The sequence below is a fragment of the Homarus americanus genome, unplaced genomic scaffold, assembly GCF_018991925.1.
Source record: "Homarus americanus isolate GMGI-L3 unplaced genomic scaffold, GMGI_Hamer_2.0 scaffold16430, whole genome shotgun sequence".
Taxonomy (NCBI): domain Eukaryota; kingdom Metazoa; phylum Arthropoda; class Malacostraca; order Decapoda; family Nephropidae; genus Homarus; species Homarus americanus.
This window is the reverse complement of record NW_024729259.1, coordinates 6,514,605-6,532,314: the sequence shown is the minus strand read 5'-3', so window position 1 is coordinate 6,532,314 and position 17,710 is coordinate 6,514,605. Positions and strand designations below refer to the sequence as shown.

General features: G+C 35.5%; 1 protein-coding gene across 1 annotated transcript in view; it reads right to left on the bottom strand.

Moving 5' to 3' along the window:
- The window catches only part of LOC121866549 (ubiquitin carboxyl-terminal hydrolase 16-like), a 91,467-nt gene that overhangs the window by 20,839 nt on the left and 52,918 nt on the right, over positions 1-17,710 (bottom strand). Inside the window, exons 11-16 of the mRNA XM_042366316.1 lie at positions 16,637-16,657; positions 15,868-16,123; positions 9,947-10,026; positions 8,811-9,579; positions 6,717-6,861; positions 3,652-3,738 (exon numbers count right to left, since the gene is read on the bottom strand). Of these exons, the coding sequence (XP_042222250.1) occupies positions 3,652-3,738; positions 6,717-6,861; positions 8,811-9,579; positions 9,947-10,026; positions 15,868-16,123; positions 16,637-16,657 (1,358 nt within the window). The remainder of the gene's footprint in view (positions 1-3,651; positions 3,739-6,716; positions 6,862-8,810; positions 9,580-9,946; positions 10,027-15,867; positions 16,124-16,636; positions 16,658-17,710) is intronic.

The following is a 17,710-nucleotide window of genomic DNA, read 5'->3' as shown; positions in this document are numbered from 1 at the left end:
TCACAAGAGGATGGATGATGTTAAGTCTAGTGAACCTACAACACACCAGCTGACTGAGGTGCTCACAAGAGGATGGATGATGTTAAGTCTAGTGAACCTACAACACACCAGCTGACTGAGGTGCTCACAAGAGGATGGATGATGTTAAGACTAGTGAACCTACAACACGCCAGCTGACTGAGGTGCTCACAAGAGGATGGATGATGTTAAGTCTAGTGAACCTACAACACACCAGCTGAGTGAGGTGCTCACAAGAGGATGGATGATGTTAAGACTAGTGAACCTACAACACGCCAGCTGACTGAGTTGCTCACAAGCATCGCACGTCTCAGTGAACAGCTACAAGAATACGATACCAGGCCTCATCCTCGGAACCTTATCTGCCCTGTCCTTGATAAGGTTATAGAGGAATATAAGGCCTTGTACATGTCCCTCGATAATGCTCATCAGCAGGCCCGTATTATTCGGTACCTGGGCAAGGCCCAGCCTGTTAATGCCTTGGTAAACATCACTATAGGAGATGATATATATATATATATATATATATATATATATATATATATATATATATATATATATATATATATATATATATATATATATATATATATATATATATATATAATATATAATATATATATATATATATATATATATATATATATATATATATATATATATATATATATATATATATATAATGCATCATATTTAAAAATTAATTCCTTATTTATATATCTACATTATTTATTTAACAATAGACCACAAAAAATAGACTAATTAACATAACATCCAACTAATCCTTTTATAATATTGAAATCATAAATATACAGTGTATTTTACAGTTATTTTTAATGTTTGTGAATATTTCTATGAAAATTTTTTTTGCCCCTTCACAGCTAATAAATTTGTATTTATTGAATGTTTGCTTATCCAATAAAACTTATTTATAATTTGTATGGAGAGGTAATTAAATAATTTGTTGGGGTTGTGCATTAAATTCTAATCGAGACTGATTTCATATCAGGGATCAAAGGGAGCTGAGACATAGGCTATGGTATACTTGTCTTCAGCCTTGGCCTCACCTCCCCCCCATCACCATCACTCCTGATACAGAGAAAAACATAATTTATACTTTGCCAGTTAATAATAAGTTTCCAGAGATTTAAGATTTGTTTAGAGTAGAACAAAAGAATAAATTGCATTCCTAAACAAACAAAATAACAAAATACCAATCTTTAATACAGTACAAGAGGACCCCGGGTCATGTACGTCCAACTTAAGAATATCCGCCGATACAAATGAGGTCCCCATAATATTTGAAGAGTCCAACATAAGTACAGCCATTCAGTACACCTTACACACGTGTCAGTAACATGTGTGACCAAGAGCAGAGTGTTGCTTCTTTGCTTATTAACTCTATTTTATTTTTCTGCCCTCATCATGGTTCCCAAATGCAAACTTGATGCAAGTGATAGTAGTGCATCCAAGAAAAGGAAAATAATTACACTGGAAGTAAAAGTTGATGCAATTAAATGTTCTGACATTGGTAGAACATTGGGCTTCAGTTGGTCAACGATCGGAACAATTTTTAAGGAAAAAGACAAATTTCTTGGGAGTATGTAAAGGATCTACACTAATGCAGTCAACTGTGTTAAAACAAAGAAGTCTACTGATAATTGAAATGGAAAGATTGCTAGTTATATGGATAGAAGATCAAAACCAGCAGCGTTGCCTGTAAGCCTAGCCTTGATTCAGGAAAAAGCGAGAAGCCAGCACCAGGTTTCAAAATAAGTGTTATACTGTACTTTAAATTTACGGTCCTTTATTTACCCGATGACTTACTTTTTACTTTCATTTACTGTATTTCGTCATTTGATTTCTTCCTTTTTCTTAAATCAAGTGATTTTAGATGTATATAAGGACTTAAGCTATGATATAGTGGGATTTTAAACATTGTTCTGTAAGTATGGTATGCATCTAGGGTATGTAGCTCGACTTAAGTACATTTTCGACTTGAGAACGTCTGTAGGAATGGAACTCATACGAAACCCGGGGACTGCCTGTATACATAAACATAAACAAAATTAAATCAGCTGACACATCACAGAAATAAGGAACTGGCAACTCAGATCACACTCAACCAAACAAAAATACTAAGTACTAATGCATGTAAACAAAAAATAAAACTCCGAAGGAAAAATACTGTACACAAAATCACGGCCAACTAATTATAAGAATAAATAAAAAATAAACTAAGCTGCCAACCAACACTAATGAAGGCCAAGCAAATATGACCACACACCTCAACACATGCTTCAATATATTTGATGTTGTTATTAACCATACTTGTAGTCACCCCATTGAAATGTTACCACAAAGTCAATACCTGTAACTATCTCCCCACCCTACCCCAAACACTGCAAGAGAGGCAGTGAGTGAGTGCCCTTCAATAATAATCCCAAACATATAATTAAACTGGTAGTTCACACATGAGGACCAAGATAATAAATTTAATCAAGCCTCCAAGTATAAGGGAGAGAAGAGAAAGACTAATTAAGTATATATGAGGGAGAAGTACTTAATACAATAATGTCTAAAGGAGAGAAAGACTCACAATGTATAAGAGAAAGAAAGATTCATGTGTATAAATGAGACTTAATACTGTGTAAGATGGAGAAAAATTAATTATTTATAATGAAGAAAAAGACAAATACAGTAATATCCTCACTAGCCAGAATCCCTTAAACCTGGAGCACTCCTAGTTCAACAGTATATGACTCCTAGGCCCCCTAAGGTGTTATGGTTGTGGCAGGGAAACCTCACCTAATTCAGGATTTAATAATCTAGATTATTTAGCTGAACAGACATTTATATTTAGTATAATCTATCACACATTTCAGGTAATCAAATCCTGGGGTTTTATCTCCCATGAACTATAAAACCATTGTAACATATTATAAGGGCAATGTACATCAAATACAAAATACAAAATAATACAAACAGGATTTCACTGCATATCTAGAGACATCTCTACAGAATCACCCTAAAATTCATGCAAACAAGATTAGTATATTCATAATTACAATTACAAAAAGTGGTGGCTTGTCACAGAGTTAGAAGTTAGAATAGTACAGAAGAGCCCGTATTATGGCCTTCTTATTTTGGTTTCGACTATTGTTATTAGTAGTGCAGCAATTTTAAATTCCTTGATGCGGTACAGTATCCATATTAAAGAGCAGAAAGGCTAAAAGAAAAGAAATCTGAAGAATGGCAAAACTAAAAATTATTTAATTTATGTAAGCAGTTATAGTAATTTTTAGATATAGAGCAGTTTGCAACTGTTAACAGCTAGTTGCATACAAACAAACAACTGCAGTACAAACACTAGAATGTTACAGTGGTATTCACAAATACCTGTACAAACAAAGTACCTACACATTTTTACTGGCAGTCCTACAGCTTCTAAGACATTAATATTAACAAATATATGGTGAAGAAGACATTCAATATTGGTTGGTAGTGAAATCATAAAAAAATAATTCGGGTTCTTCTGTATTATGTGCGAGTTCAGACGACTCTTTTGCTTAGTTTATTTTCAATTTATGCAGCAGGGAGGAAGGGCTTGGGGGATCAAACTATAATTACTACCTGAAAAGTAGTGATGGACGGGGTTTATTGGCCGGTTTTCTTCTATAAAATATAAGATTATAGGTGAATATGTAGCTGTAACTCTCTCTGAAAACCATATGAAATTATTTTAATATGGATGCATCACAAGACATGGGGTACTGATTTTATTATCAAAGAAAGAACCTCCATACCTCCATGCAATCTAATGAAGTGTACAAGTTGATAAAACATTGTACCATTCCACAGGTAGAGTACACATACTCTGCCACCAAAGGTATTTAATATTGTCTGGATTAAAAAAAATGCATTTGCCACATATACATTTCCTTTTCTTTCTGAAGAATGTCGTACAATGTTACCACAAAAGGAACTATTCAGTATGAACACCCTCTCACACTTCCACCTGCTACAGTCAGCGTTGTCAATCCTAATCACCGAGAGTTGTGAAACACGAGAGTATGAAACCGCATCCGAAGCATTCACTCCTCTTGTTTATATGGTGCTTTACCCAGATATGGATTCTCAAATATGAATAATAGAGTTCCTTTACATTATTGTTATTAAGTGTATGTCCTGAATGTGGTAGATTCACTTACCAAATGTCAATGTTTTCTGTTGTTAATCCTAATCTCCGAAAGTCGTGAACCATGAGAGTATGAACCCGAGTTCGAAGCATTCAGTCGTGTCGTGAAGTGGGGGATCCAGGGGCCGGTGTGAGAGGAGAATGATGGGCTAGTGGGGGGCGGGGGAGGCAACTGGGAGGGGGGAGAACGGACAAGGTAAATCGTCTGCAGTTACAACCCAGTATTTATTATGCAAACTATTAATACGTAATAGAGAGAATAATGTGGTATTGGAAATTAGTAAGTCTGCCCCTATGTTACTGGTGTGGTCAATTATATATTACTGACCAAATGTTGAGACACAATAAATATGCCAACAATGAAAGTGACAATGCCAGTACCAAGAAAAAAGTTGGTATTAGAAACTTGCCTTATAAACTGTTGTTGTTTCTTAATTTAGTAAAATATCTCTTGATAATGACAACTTCCCATCATCCCTTGCAACTCTTGCATCATGAACTTATGGAAATAATTAAGGTTGAAATATAAGCCTCATGATCATAACAGAGCATCCCAACTATAGTTAACGAATTAAATTTTTATCAAGAAGGACTTTATTACGGTTATGGGTATCCCAGCTTTAGGGTAAACCTGGCTTGTAATCTGCATCTTTTGTGTGTGCTAGCAGCTGTTGGAGAGTAGCTAAAAATGTTCTTAACACCAACTGCCTTAATTTGGGGTTCCTTGAGTTAGATCTATTAAAATTTGGTGGTGCTTGTACACAAGTCATTCCAAAAATATGCTGGGCTATAAAACATTATAAATCCTTTCTCAATTTCTTGTATCACATGAACAATTTTGTCTGTTCTCTTGTTCTAAATCAATTACATTTTACAAACATTCTAAAGATATACCCCCTGTTACAACAGCATAATGATACATAAAACATAAAGTGTCATGTTGGTTCATTCCCCCTCAGCTGTGATCTTGATTTAACAGAGATATGAGTTTGGCATTTTGCAATATGCTGATACAGTAGATGATAAATACGCATGTGAAGTCTTACCGAAGTATCATTATTGATATACTGTAGTGTTTATGCACCAGAAAATTGAAGACAACCGAGCCATACCGAAACACACATGTTTTTTCAGATGTTTCTTCAATAGCATAAAAAACGTTACATTCATTTCTTCACTCTTCAATACTTCCCCTCTCCTTAATTCCTCACTGCATCAACTGTTATTCTTTAATCTGCTTCCAACATGCTATCATTATACCTCACCTCTTTCACATAACAATTAAACTCCTTAAATTTTGTAATTATTCTAAATTGCATGTCCTTTAAACAGTAGTACAATGCACGACCTTGTATACAATGATGTGAACTTACGAATAATCAATCAGTTACTTGCACAGTACAAAAACAAACAAACAAACAAACAAACAAGAGAGTAGTCTGGGAAAGACTATTATCTGGCAACTGACCAACTACTGTACTTACTTAATTTCTAAAAGACTTTACTATGGATAATGTAATTTTTAGCTCTGTCTAATAGTTAATCTTCCAGCAAAAATCCTTAATCCACTCAGAAGAATATAAATGAAATACAGTAACCAGGGAAATATATTAACTGGAAGGATACTTAAGAATTATAATTATGTAGAGTCAGAACTTGTGACTCAGAAGAGAAATATCAGGCACCAATGATTCTACTGAGTCCATTAAATCTACAATAACATTAACATCACTAAACATCACAAAACATCACAAAACATCGCCCCTTTCACTCACATGCATGATTATAAATTGTTTAGTTTTCAGTAAAATTATCTATATGAGGCATGTCAGGCATAATCCAGGTACAGTACAGTACTAGCTGATGAAATACCTGGCAGAATAACATCAGGGCATGCATATTTAAACAATTACTACTATTGCACTTCAACCTTCCAAGAAAATCATTAAGCAAATTGGGTTTACAAACTTAGAAAACTATAGTAAAAAAAAATAATAATAAATCACAATGCAATATTATTAAATGTGAGGTAGAGACAAATGAAGTAGCTCCACAAACACAAAATAAACCTACCAAGCAACAAGCAAGATCACTGGCAATTAAGATTACTTATAATTATTGAGATAAATCATGAACAATGTCTAAAGACTGAAAACTGGTCAAACAAACGAAGACTTTGTTTTCATGACAAGCACAATTCTCTTATAGGAAGTTTAATACTCCCGACTATATTTTTCTGAATTTATCACAGTTCAATAATAAAACTAACTCAATAAATCACATTTCTCCCATTACATATGAAATTGGTGGATTTGGGCAAGTAAAAAGTGCAGACAAATTTTAATCCATATATAAATACAAAAATAAACATTTTGTTATTAACTAAAAAACATTTAAATATAAGTACAAATTAATTGCCAGCACCTGCACAAGTAGCTTCATTCAATATAAAGTTTCATCATCTCTACAGTAACAAAGTGTGAAACATATAACAACATACCTATGATTAGGAACAATTCCGTCGTTACTTGTTTTGGTTTCATTTTCTGACTGTTCAACAACTATGGAAGGCTGCCGAGTGTTATGATACTTGTGCCTAACTCTTTCCGAGTCTGTATTGTCTTCAATATCAGCATCACTGATTTCTGAAAAAGTATTAAGGTGAGCATTTTGTTTTCAATGCTAAATTATAAATACGTGTAAGAGTAACATATAGCACGAATACAGTTGAGTTGCGATAAATTGTGAGTTTGGTGCCAGAAGACATCGTGAGTTATCATATCACAAATTGTAGTTTAATAGATATAAATGGAAATACTGTAAACAGTAAGTTCCGGAGGTAAAAAAATACGAATACTGCAAACTGTTCCAAAACTACATTAACAAACACTAAGCTTCGTACATAACCATAACAAATACTGTAGTGTAATACATGGATATTGTACAAAAAGTAGTTCTACATTACATACTGTAAGCAGCAGCTTCCCTTCTCATAATTTTGTCACACCCTTCATCATACTGAGCCAGATCTTGTCTCACACTCAGTCATACTGATTCATACTTGATGTGAAACACTTTACCATACAGACCTTGAATTCATGCCAAACTCCACCAAAATTATCCTACCTGCACACCACAAATAAACACTCATTTTGTCTTAAATGGACTTCCCTTGATTTCCTACCACCATTCCCCTCACTTAAATATTTTGTCGATTCTTTTCATACCAATCTCATACGTATTAATCTGTACACTATCAACATTCAACTGTTTATTCTTACCAATCCTATCTTAGAATTTTGTCTTCTTACCTACCTGCTCTATATACAATTATCCATCCAACACCAATTTACAGCAGCTTACAGACTTTTGGATCTTCAAATAAATATACAGTATGTAATAAATCTTACTTAAAACCAAACTCATACTTTCTTTCCCACGTAGGCTACGGCAAAACTATTAGTTATCATGGTTGTGAGATAATGTTTGTCATTTATTTCACTGTACAGTACAACTATACAGACCTCCGGAGGCCCTAAGCAGTTAAGGTGTTCTTGATTTTGAGGATACCTCATCATTCATAACTGAAAATAAGTATTATAATCAACAGCTCTCAATACCCCAGAGACACCATCATCATCATTTCATGGCCATTCTCCATGCTTGCCTGAGCTAGCTGTGATTGCCTGATGGAAGCTCTCCTTGTTGTAGTCTCTTATAGCCTCCCTTGTCAAGTTCTTACCTTCTTATCTCTGAAGTCATTTCTTACAACCTCTCCCAATGTCACTCTTGGCCTACCCCTGCCTCTCCTCCACTCTACATCAAACTCATAAATCTCTTGACCCAGTTGGTCTACTCCATATGCCTGAACCATATCGGGCTGAGATGGTTCAGGCATATGGAGAGAATGGAGTAGACCAACTGGGTCAAGAGATTTGAGTATGATTCAAAACCTCACCATTATCTCAATATCTAGCCAATGTCTTGGCTCTGAACAGGGTTTCCCAATCTTTCAAGCTCACAATAAACATCCATCTCACCACTCTCATTTCAGCTTGCTCAGGTCCACATAAGTTCTCCTTAACAACCCACGCTTCACTACCATACAACAACTTACCCACATACCAATTACCTTATCATCACTAAGGAATGGTAATAATTTGTAGATAATGAGCGCCATACATAATGTAAAGGGACTCCCTCCTATCATGACATGAGAATATGGTGTTGAGTACTTTATGCAGATGGATCTACTATTAATGGGTGATGTTACATTGTGTGGTGTGTGAAGTGACATATATACAGTAAATGCACTATATAGCATGGGACTTCGTTGTAGAAGGGAAACACTATAGTAGAATACAATTGTTGCAGCAGTAATAATGAATAAATGACAGCAAATGAAGAGAGAAAGATTCTGTTTGTTATTAATTCTGTTATCCTAAAATATAGCTAGATAGAAGGGTGGAGAGAGATAGCAGAGATCAGTGACACAATGTAAATCAGTACCCTCCGTAATATTGTAACCTTAACTAATAAAGCAAACACACATGAAGGCTTGAAATTTATGAGAAAAAAAAATACAAGTGGTTACCTGTAGATGATCCTTTTTTCTTGGAACTGGCAATGTCACTTTCATTGTTGACCTTACTTTCATTTTCAGTTTCTTCGTCTTCAGAATCATCTTCATCTTCAGATTCAACCTCATCAATTTCATTATCCCCTTTTTCATTATATTCATCCTTTCTTGTTTCTATAACTCTCTCTACTTTCCTTTCATCCGTCTTCTCTTTTACTGTTTCTTCACTATCTTTGCCTTCATGTAAGTTATTAGATGAAGCTGCTTTCTTATTTTCATTCCCACTGTCAATTTTTCCCACAAGAGACTCATCTTCTTCATCTTCTTCCATATCATATTCAGAATCTTCATCACTTTCTTCTCCATCACTTAGGTTACCCCTTATCCCAGCTTTCTTTGCTGCCGTCAGCTGCTTGAATTTGGAACTCTCTCCTCTCTTCTGCATTTCTTTTGTATCCCCCATCACAGTTTTCCTCTCCTCCTCTCTCCTGGCTCGCTCCTCAACATCTTCTGGTCGACTCTTCTCTGTTATTCGCCGTTTTACTCTTTCATTTTCTAACGTAGACTTTTTACTTAGGTCTTCTTCGTTATCCTCAGTGTTGGCTCGCATACAAGATGGTGCTAGGCTTCCACCTTTGCTGTGCCTTTTTGTACTTCTGTGTTGTTTCTTTTCTGCTTTTTTCTGTTTCTTCAACTGGTGTTTGGAGACTGAGTTATTGCTAGTAGGCCTTCCAAAACAGTCAAAAACACTCTCCTCATCTTGGGATAGTTTTTTGGGTTTTCCCTGAAAGAAAATCAGTAAAATGGTGAAATATAGCCATTACATTACTTTTTTGATTAGTCATACATACAGTATCTATATTTAGAGGCCTGAATTGCTTACTTCCTCTTAGTGTTTGAGAAATCAAGAATATATGATTCTTTAGAAGTCACTCCTGTGCATCATAAAGTGAAGACCAATATAATTTAATTGACATGAATACCTTTAAAGTGTGCACTACAACTTTCTAATACTGCAGTATTTATTTTGTGTTGGTAATCCGTAAAGGAGTTCGGTTGTTAAAATATACATACCAGCATTTATGTCCATTCATGAATATAAATAATAACCTTTCCCTCAAGTTTAGAAATAAATATCTATGAGGTTTTACCTTTTCTTCATTGATTGGGAGTGACAAGTCCATCATGGGTTCAAACACCTGTGAAGACCAGTGACACTCCTCACAGAAAACTGAAATTATACACAAAATCAGAAACTAAACCTTTTGAGAAAATAATCCCTTCACTTAAATATAAAATATATCTGGCAGCCATATACAGGAGGCGACCCTTGGTTTATGTGATTTCACTATTATACAAATAGTAATATCTCCGTTAGCCGGAATCCCTCAAACCCGAAACTCTACGATAGCCGGAATTGAAATTTTCTCGGAAAATCGTTCCCAAAGCCTGATTTTCAGGGAAAATTACGGCTTTGGGAACAATTTTCTAAGAAGCACATTTTCCGGAAATTTCCCAGAAAATTTTCCCGAAACGCGGAAAATTCTGGGGATTTGGATATTTTACCAAGTTCGAGAGATGATGTTTGAGCAATTTCTGGAGCTTTTCTTTCCATTACCCGGAAAATTCCAGGGATGAGGGATTTTTTCCGGGTTTGAGAGAGTCGTCTCATCATACCCGGAAATCTCTCATTCCCGGAAGTGCTCTGCACCAATTGTTCCGGCTAACGGGGATATCACTGTATGCTATTTCTCCCACTCTCTTACTATGTGTGAGAATTTGTAATTACAGGATTATCTCCCTATACGTACTGAAATAATTAGAGAGCAACCAGTTCAGTATAGGGAGGTTGTCAGATTAAAATTAATCCCAAAAAATCGTCCAATGCCGAACTTTGTTCGATATACTGAATATGAGAAAATTTGGCATTTTAGTCCAGATAATTTGTCACAATACTTTTTTTTTGGGGGTGGGGTGGGGTGGGGTGGGGTGGGGTGGGGTGGGGTGGGGTATATACAGTAAAATTTAGTTTGGTAACACAGTATTAAATAATACATAAACAATACAGTAACACATAGATTTTGTACATAAACAGCTCCTTCCCTGGCTGGCTGGGTGGTCATCTAGGTATGTAAACAAAGCACCAGGTATTTAATATGACACAATAACTCATGAGGTTGAGTATGGGCTTATTTTCTCAGAAAAATTTATTATTTTATTACAATGTTTTATTAACCCAGCATCCAACGAACCTAAATAATATGGAAATTATGAGGAAATTGTATACTACAGTACTGTCATTTTAAGGGGTCACGGGACCTGAGATGGGTACTTTCTGTTCACTCCAACCAGCAACCCACCATGCCCCCACTTCACTTCCCACTCTTAATTGTTCTTACTTTATAGTTTTACATTATATTTTATTTATCTATAAGTCATATTAGATCATTATAACACAGTATATATGAATATTTGAGGATGGGTTCATTATAGGGTTTGGTATATGGAAAATTTTTTCGATAATACTGGAATCTGAGGAGGTGGTTCAGTAAAACGCAAATCTCAGTCTGCATACAGAAATTCGGTATCAAAACGTAATATTATATGGGACTGGCTGGTTTGGATGTACAGTACAAAGTTCACAAGACCAGTGTAAGCACACGTGGATTCTGCTACGAAGTTTGGGGCTATGAGGCCTGATGGGAGAGTGAGTATGGGATCTACACAAGGTCTACACTACTCTCATCTCATATTGTGTGTGTGGATTTATCATAACAGTCATTCCAGGCTTTGAACAGTCTCTCATATGCCGATTTTGCTGCTTAATGATTCATATATAAAACCAAAAATTTGGAAATGCCGAAAAGGATACATATGTGAATGTTTAGAAAAATATAAAATAAAAATAATTAAATAAACAAAAATAATTAAATTTAATAGTACATCATTACTTTGTGTGGCCAGAAAGAGAAGGATTGTGGGTAATAATTGTGCGGTGTTTAAGTTTTACTAGTAATTGTGTGGTCTTCAATTTGAGTGGCTATGTTCAGCTGGTTTTAGTTCTATTTTTCAAAATCACATTCAATACCTTGAGTAATAATCCTGTAAAAAAGTCATGGATATTACTAGTTGATGATCTTTTTTATATGTAAATAAATAAATAAGATAAAAAACTAATGGGCCCTGTTGTCTGTGAGAGTAAAGGTATGTGTTGCATGATCAGGCAATGGGCTTGACCCAAACCCCCGATATATTAAATACAAAATTAGAAAAAGTTTGCTATGAAACATAACATGTATAATAAGGTGCAATAGAAGAGATAAATATAGTTCAGTCTATACAGAGCAGCCGATTGGGCCAGTTTGCTGAACAGGCTGCTACTGTCTCCATGCATCTTAACTTGTAACCCACAAACTTCTAGTTTCACACTAATCGGTGTTAAATTCTTAACTACAATATTTAATGATACCCAAATAAAATCATGTTTATTATAAAATTGTCCTTCATTAATTAAACACAACAAAACCAGCAACAACTGTACAGTATGTGGGGAACAGCGGTGGTGTTAGTGGGCGAGAGAATGTTAATGCCGAAATTTACTCAAGTGTTTTATCTACAGTTCTACAACAGTATATTAAACCAAACAGTACCTAAACCTGAAGTATTGAAGAATATGCAAACTGTAAAAATATATTCAATGCAATAGGTAGGAAGCAGTGGTGGGAGTAGAAAAATGGCTTTTGAGTTCAGGATCTGGGCCTGTAGAGGCGAGGCATAGGAATCCAATAATTGTAAATACAGTATATGAAAACTGTATTACAATCAACCCGTGGTTTTGGGAGAAAGGATCCCAGACCCGTATTGCCATTGGTAACAAAGTTGGAAATCTTAAGAAGCCTGTTGAAAAGTGAAACTGCATCTGTGTGTATAATGTAAACAAATCCAGCATCAGGTCAATTTGCCGAAATACTGATGAATTAAAAAATAAAATTAAGTATTCAAGTGACTTGTGTGAAGAAAACTGGCCAACAGTGTAAGGAACTATTTGGTTGAAAATTTGAAAAATACTGTACGTGATATGCCTGCTGGTGAGTTTTGTATAATATGGACACGAAGTAGTACCTTAAGCTGTGTATTCTTATATTACTCTATTAATTATGTATAGTAAAGTATTACAGAACATGTATTAATCCTATGTAATATTTCCATTTATTATGCACCATGTTATGTATGTGAATTATCATATTTACATACGTATTATGTATTCAGCTTGTGAATGCTGGCATCTGTACATGCCAGCGCGGAGTGATACAGAGAGTTGAGATCGCTAGTCCTTATGGTGTGGAAGCCGACTGTCTATTAGTTCCTCTGTATATCTCCCGTACGAGAATAAGAACCTATTTTCAAGATAACAAGTGTTTGCGTATACCTCCGTAGTGTAGAACATTCTGGGGGTATCAAAGACAAACATAGAAGTTTCATGCCAGTAAGGGATGCTTTGAGAAATTTAACCCTTTCAGTCCTATGGATGTGCCTTATACACTTTTGAAACCAGAATCCTGTAGACATATGAGACACAATTTGCTCTTTCCTGCCAAGTTTAAAATATTCTGGAGTGACCACGAACCATATAACATTATCAGAAGTAATAGTGTCCGCAATAAATATTAATCCTCATAACCTTTTACATCACTTTTAACAAACGTAAAAGTTAAGGATAAATATAACACTGTTAAACACATGCAAACATTTATATTATATTATTTAATATTTTGTTTTAAACAACAGTTGAAATTTATTTGGCATGGATTCAGCGAGTGTTTCGATATTATCATGAACCATATCCTTTGTCCAGGTCTGCTTGACCTACAGACAATATACTGAGCTTTGTGTTCTATCCGAGTCAATATACTGAGCTTGTGTTCTATCTGAGTCAATACATTTTCTATCAGGTCTAGGTCTGGTGAGCACCCGGGTCACCCCAGCATTCATATTCTTGCATACTTTAAATGAGGAGTGTTTGATGAGGGGCATGATGAGATGACAATTTCTGCTCCTTTTGCAGTCAGAGTTGAATTGTTCATTCTGAAGCATCTTGTGGTAAATTTTCTTAATTTCTGCTGCAGATAGTGTGAGATTCTTTATCACTTCATACTGTATCTCATAAGTATAACAGTGACTTTGGAGGTCCTTATAGACATCCCAGGAGATGTCTGAGGTGGACCAAAACTGGCAAGAAAATTTTTTGTCACACATTTCAATATTAATCGCAGCTGTGCCTTGTCCTAGATTTCCCACAGCAGAGTTTTTTCACCCAATAGGGCAAGAATGTGAGCCTTATGCTCACCAGACAAGTTCTTGAGATCCATGGTGACTGTTCTGAGAGAAAAAAATCTGAATAGTGTGGAGGTGTATGTTTTTCTATCATCAGAATGTGGCAAAAACTGATGCTATCACTACAGGATACTGTACACCTAAGCACACTGGTTATGCAGGAATCCTATACATAGAGGCCCCAGGCAGCAATGAGTTGGCAGAGGAAAATTATCACATTTAAATAAATTTGGTGGGCTGTAACCAGGCTCTAATTTTAGTGTAAAAATGACTAATTACATTACTGGGATCAGTATTTTTTGCAGACACCCAAAGAAATTTCACAGCAGCTTGGTCACCCAAAAAACACCATGGTGGAATTACATTTATTGGACTGTGCTGTGATTGGTGCCCATTGATATGGTAGACGCAAACGTAAATGAGCGGCAACATGGGAAGATGTATTTTTGGTGGATGGTAGTGATGCAGAGGAATAAGATGATGATGATCATCATCGTAAGTTTACCTTGAGGATATAAACAGGCTGTCACCACAGGCATTTGTCAGAAAGATGTAGTGACTCACACTATCTTACTGCTAAGGAAACAAAGAAACTAAAACTGCTAATCATCATTTATTCTATATTTTATGGTTTTTAACATTATGGTTAATAAATTCATAAGACCAAATTATTATATCTATTTTCTTTTTAAAATTTTTAAAAACCTTTGGCTGTGGGGGATGCAAAAGTAGCCCAAGCTGAGGACTCAAAGGGTTAAAATAAAAATGGCAACTGCTTTATAACATTTACTTTACAGACCTAAAATGATGAAGCTGCACCTGCAAGTCTTAAAACTATTGTAAGAATTATTTTGGAAACACATGCCATCAAGAACCTTAATTATGAGGAAAAAAGTGAGAAGCAGATTTCAAAGCCACAAAAGATTGCCTAAATACACAGTACAAATATACAGTAGTGACATGTCGGAACATAGCCAATGAATTTAAAGTAACCCCTTTACTGATTTACCATTTTTGAAACAAAAAGAGCACAGAAAAGGCTGAGACTACTGACATTACCTGTCCTCTGGCAATTAAACAAAACAAGACGGGCAACTGTTATTTAGCGCAAAAACATTCCCGGTTTAACATGAGCCGCAACATGTCAAGGCTTCATCACACCAGCCTGTCTCCAATAGTTTGCTGCCTCAGTCTGTGACACCCAAAGAACAGTCAGAGGCAAAGCAAGCCAGCCTTATGCTGTTCACTCACGACATGAGTCACCTTAAGTTTGAACAGTTGCAGTCCAGAAAGCCATTGTTCAAAGCGAGTTCTAATTTATTAAAAAGTGTTTTGAAATAATGGAATTAGTGTTGAAGTGAGAAAGAGTGGTGTCTTAAGAAATGCTTAAGTGCATGGTTAGGGGCGTGGTCTCGTACCCTGCTCTTGCACATTCTCTCTTTCCTCCTAACACGCGACTCTCATCATTTATGTGGTCTTCAATGGCCTTTTTCAATGTTTAGAACAAATTCGCACAACATGAGATTTTTTAAAACAAAATCCTGCATATAGCAAGGGTCACCTGTACCATTCCTTACTATGTGGATCACAACAAAGGCATTTAGCATGAGAGAAAAACAACCATCATACTCTAGTGTGTTCAGCAAATTAATGAATCATTAATGAATCATGGACTTGTTAATACTGCCGGATTCAAATTAAATCTGTACTGTATATGAAAAAAGAATAAAAGACTCACCAGTACTAATTAAATGACCTCCAAAAATCTGATCAACCAATGTGTGTGTTGCTTGTCTCCCGTATCCCTTAATCATCGTCTTCAGTCGTGGATTCACAGTGTTAGGGTCCGTCTTTTCTGAAAGTGCAAAGGCTCGTAAAATAGCCCTCTTTGCTCTTAAAATTTCTTCATTGCGTATTGCTTCGAGGAGACAGCGTAGGAGTTCGTGTGCGTCTTGTTGTTCGTAGCCTTGGAACTGCGTGCTTTTCTTACAGATCTGTAATATTAAAAAGTTTTGTCCACATGTCTCAATATAGTTAAATAAATCACCTTGTTAGAGAAAAATCTTACCTTTTTTCAATGGAAACAAAACATAAATCATCATATCAATTTTTAAGCTTTTTTACTAAGGAAGGTTTACTGTGATCACTACAGCATGCCAGACCTATCCACAACAGTACAACTGTCTAGTGCATTGGTCATGAAATGGCAAAGTTGATACTGTCATGTACTGTATATATATAAAAATCATGTTAATTGGCCCTAAGGAATGCTAAGCTGACTTCATCAATTGTAGATAGTAATAACGTTAATAGGTTCCAAGGGAGGTTCAAGTTTTATTACTGTAGTGTGTTTATGTACAGATACAATCATGCTAACAAATCAATAACCACTGATCATTGATGACAATTTAAATGAATATACAGTATACCACCATAACAGGATTCTCTTTCACTGCTTCATATCAAGCAACCTACAAAAAATTTGACAAGTAACACGGAACACTTACTGATGCATCCATTCCGTGCAACTGCAGATAGAAATACCCAAGTTAAGAGTAACGATACGAGTCAAGTAAGAACTACTATACTGTACTGATAACAGGATTTCTTAAAAAATGTATTTTTACTACAAATATATTTAAATATTTATATAAACAATATTGGAATACAATACAACACACCTGAAACAGATCAAACTACAAAATATTTGGATTTACAGAACATAGTTACAGTGGACACATGTCCTTCAAGTGTGTGCTTTTTACTTATCTCTAAGTACACCAGCCTTCTGCAAACTACGTAATGGTGTTTCTTAGAAAATGTAATTGCATTCTGAAAGTAGAAAATACTAGAACTCCAAAAAGTTGCATCTAGTACGTCATATAAGGACGACTCCCTCCACCAATCCTACCCCCATCTCTAGCTGTTGCTGATATAGCAAGCAGGCATAAAAACTTATGATGATGCACTGGGGATCACATCAAAGCCTTTCAAATTGTGGTGACAGAAAATCTAATGATACTTTATGGGGGGAATGTACAGTCAGCCCCCAATTTACACAGTTTTCTTGTTCAGTCTCACTTGAACAGTCAAGTAATTGAAACCCCTTACTGCATGGGTAACAGGAGAAAATAGCCACAACCAGAATGGCTGTACTACTGTATAAACAAAATTTGAACTAGGCCATTTAATCTTGAAACCAAAGGAGGTTTAGTTAGGGGTTGCTCTGGTTGGGGCCATTTTGATCACAGAGTTTTGGTTGAGACCATTTTCTCTCAAAACTATTTTATGTACACGGTCTGGAGTCCCTCATATAGTGCATGGTTCAGCATGTTTGCGTTCCATTGGTATGCAAATAATTAAGTTTTTGTAATAAAATGCAGTACCAAAGGAGTTTTTTCACCAATCTATTTGTAACTAATTACAACACAGTACTTTTTTGAATGACTACAGTAATGTACAGTACTTTACTTGTAATTAACCCCTTCACCACGGCCTCAGTCACCTGTCACATATCACTGCACAATGCACAAGAACCCGTCACACATTGCTATTCACAAGATTAATTGGTATAAAATCAT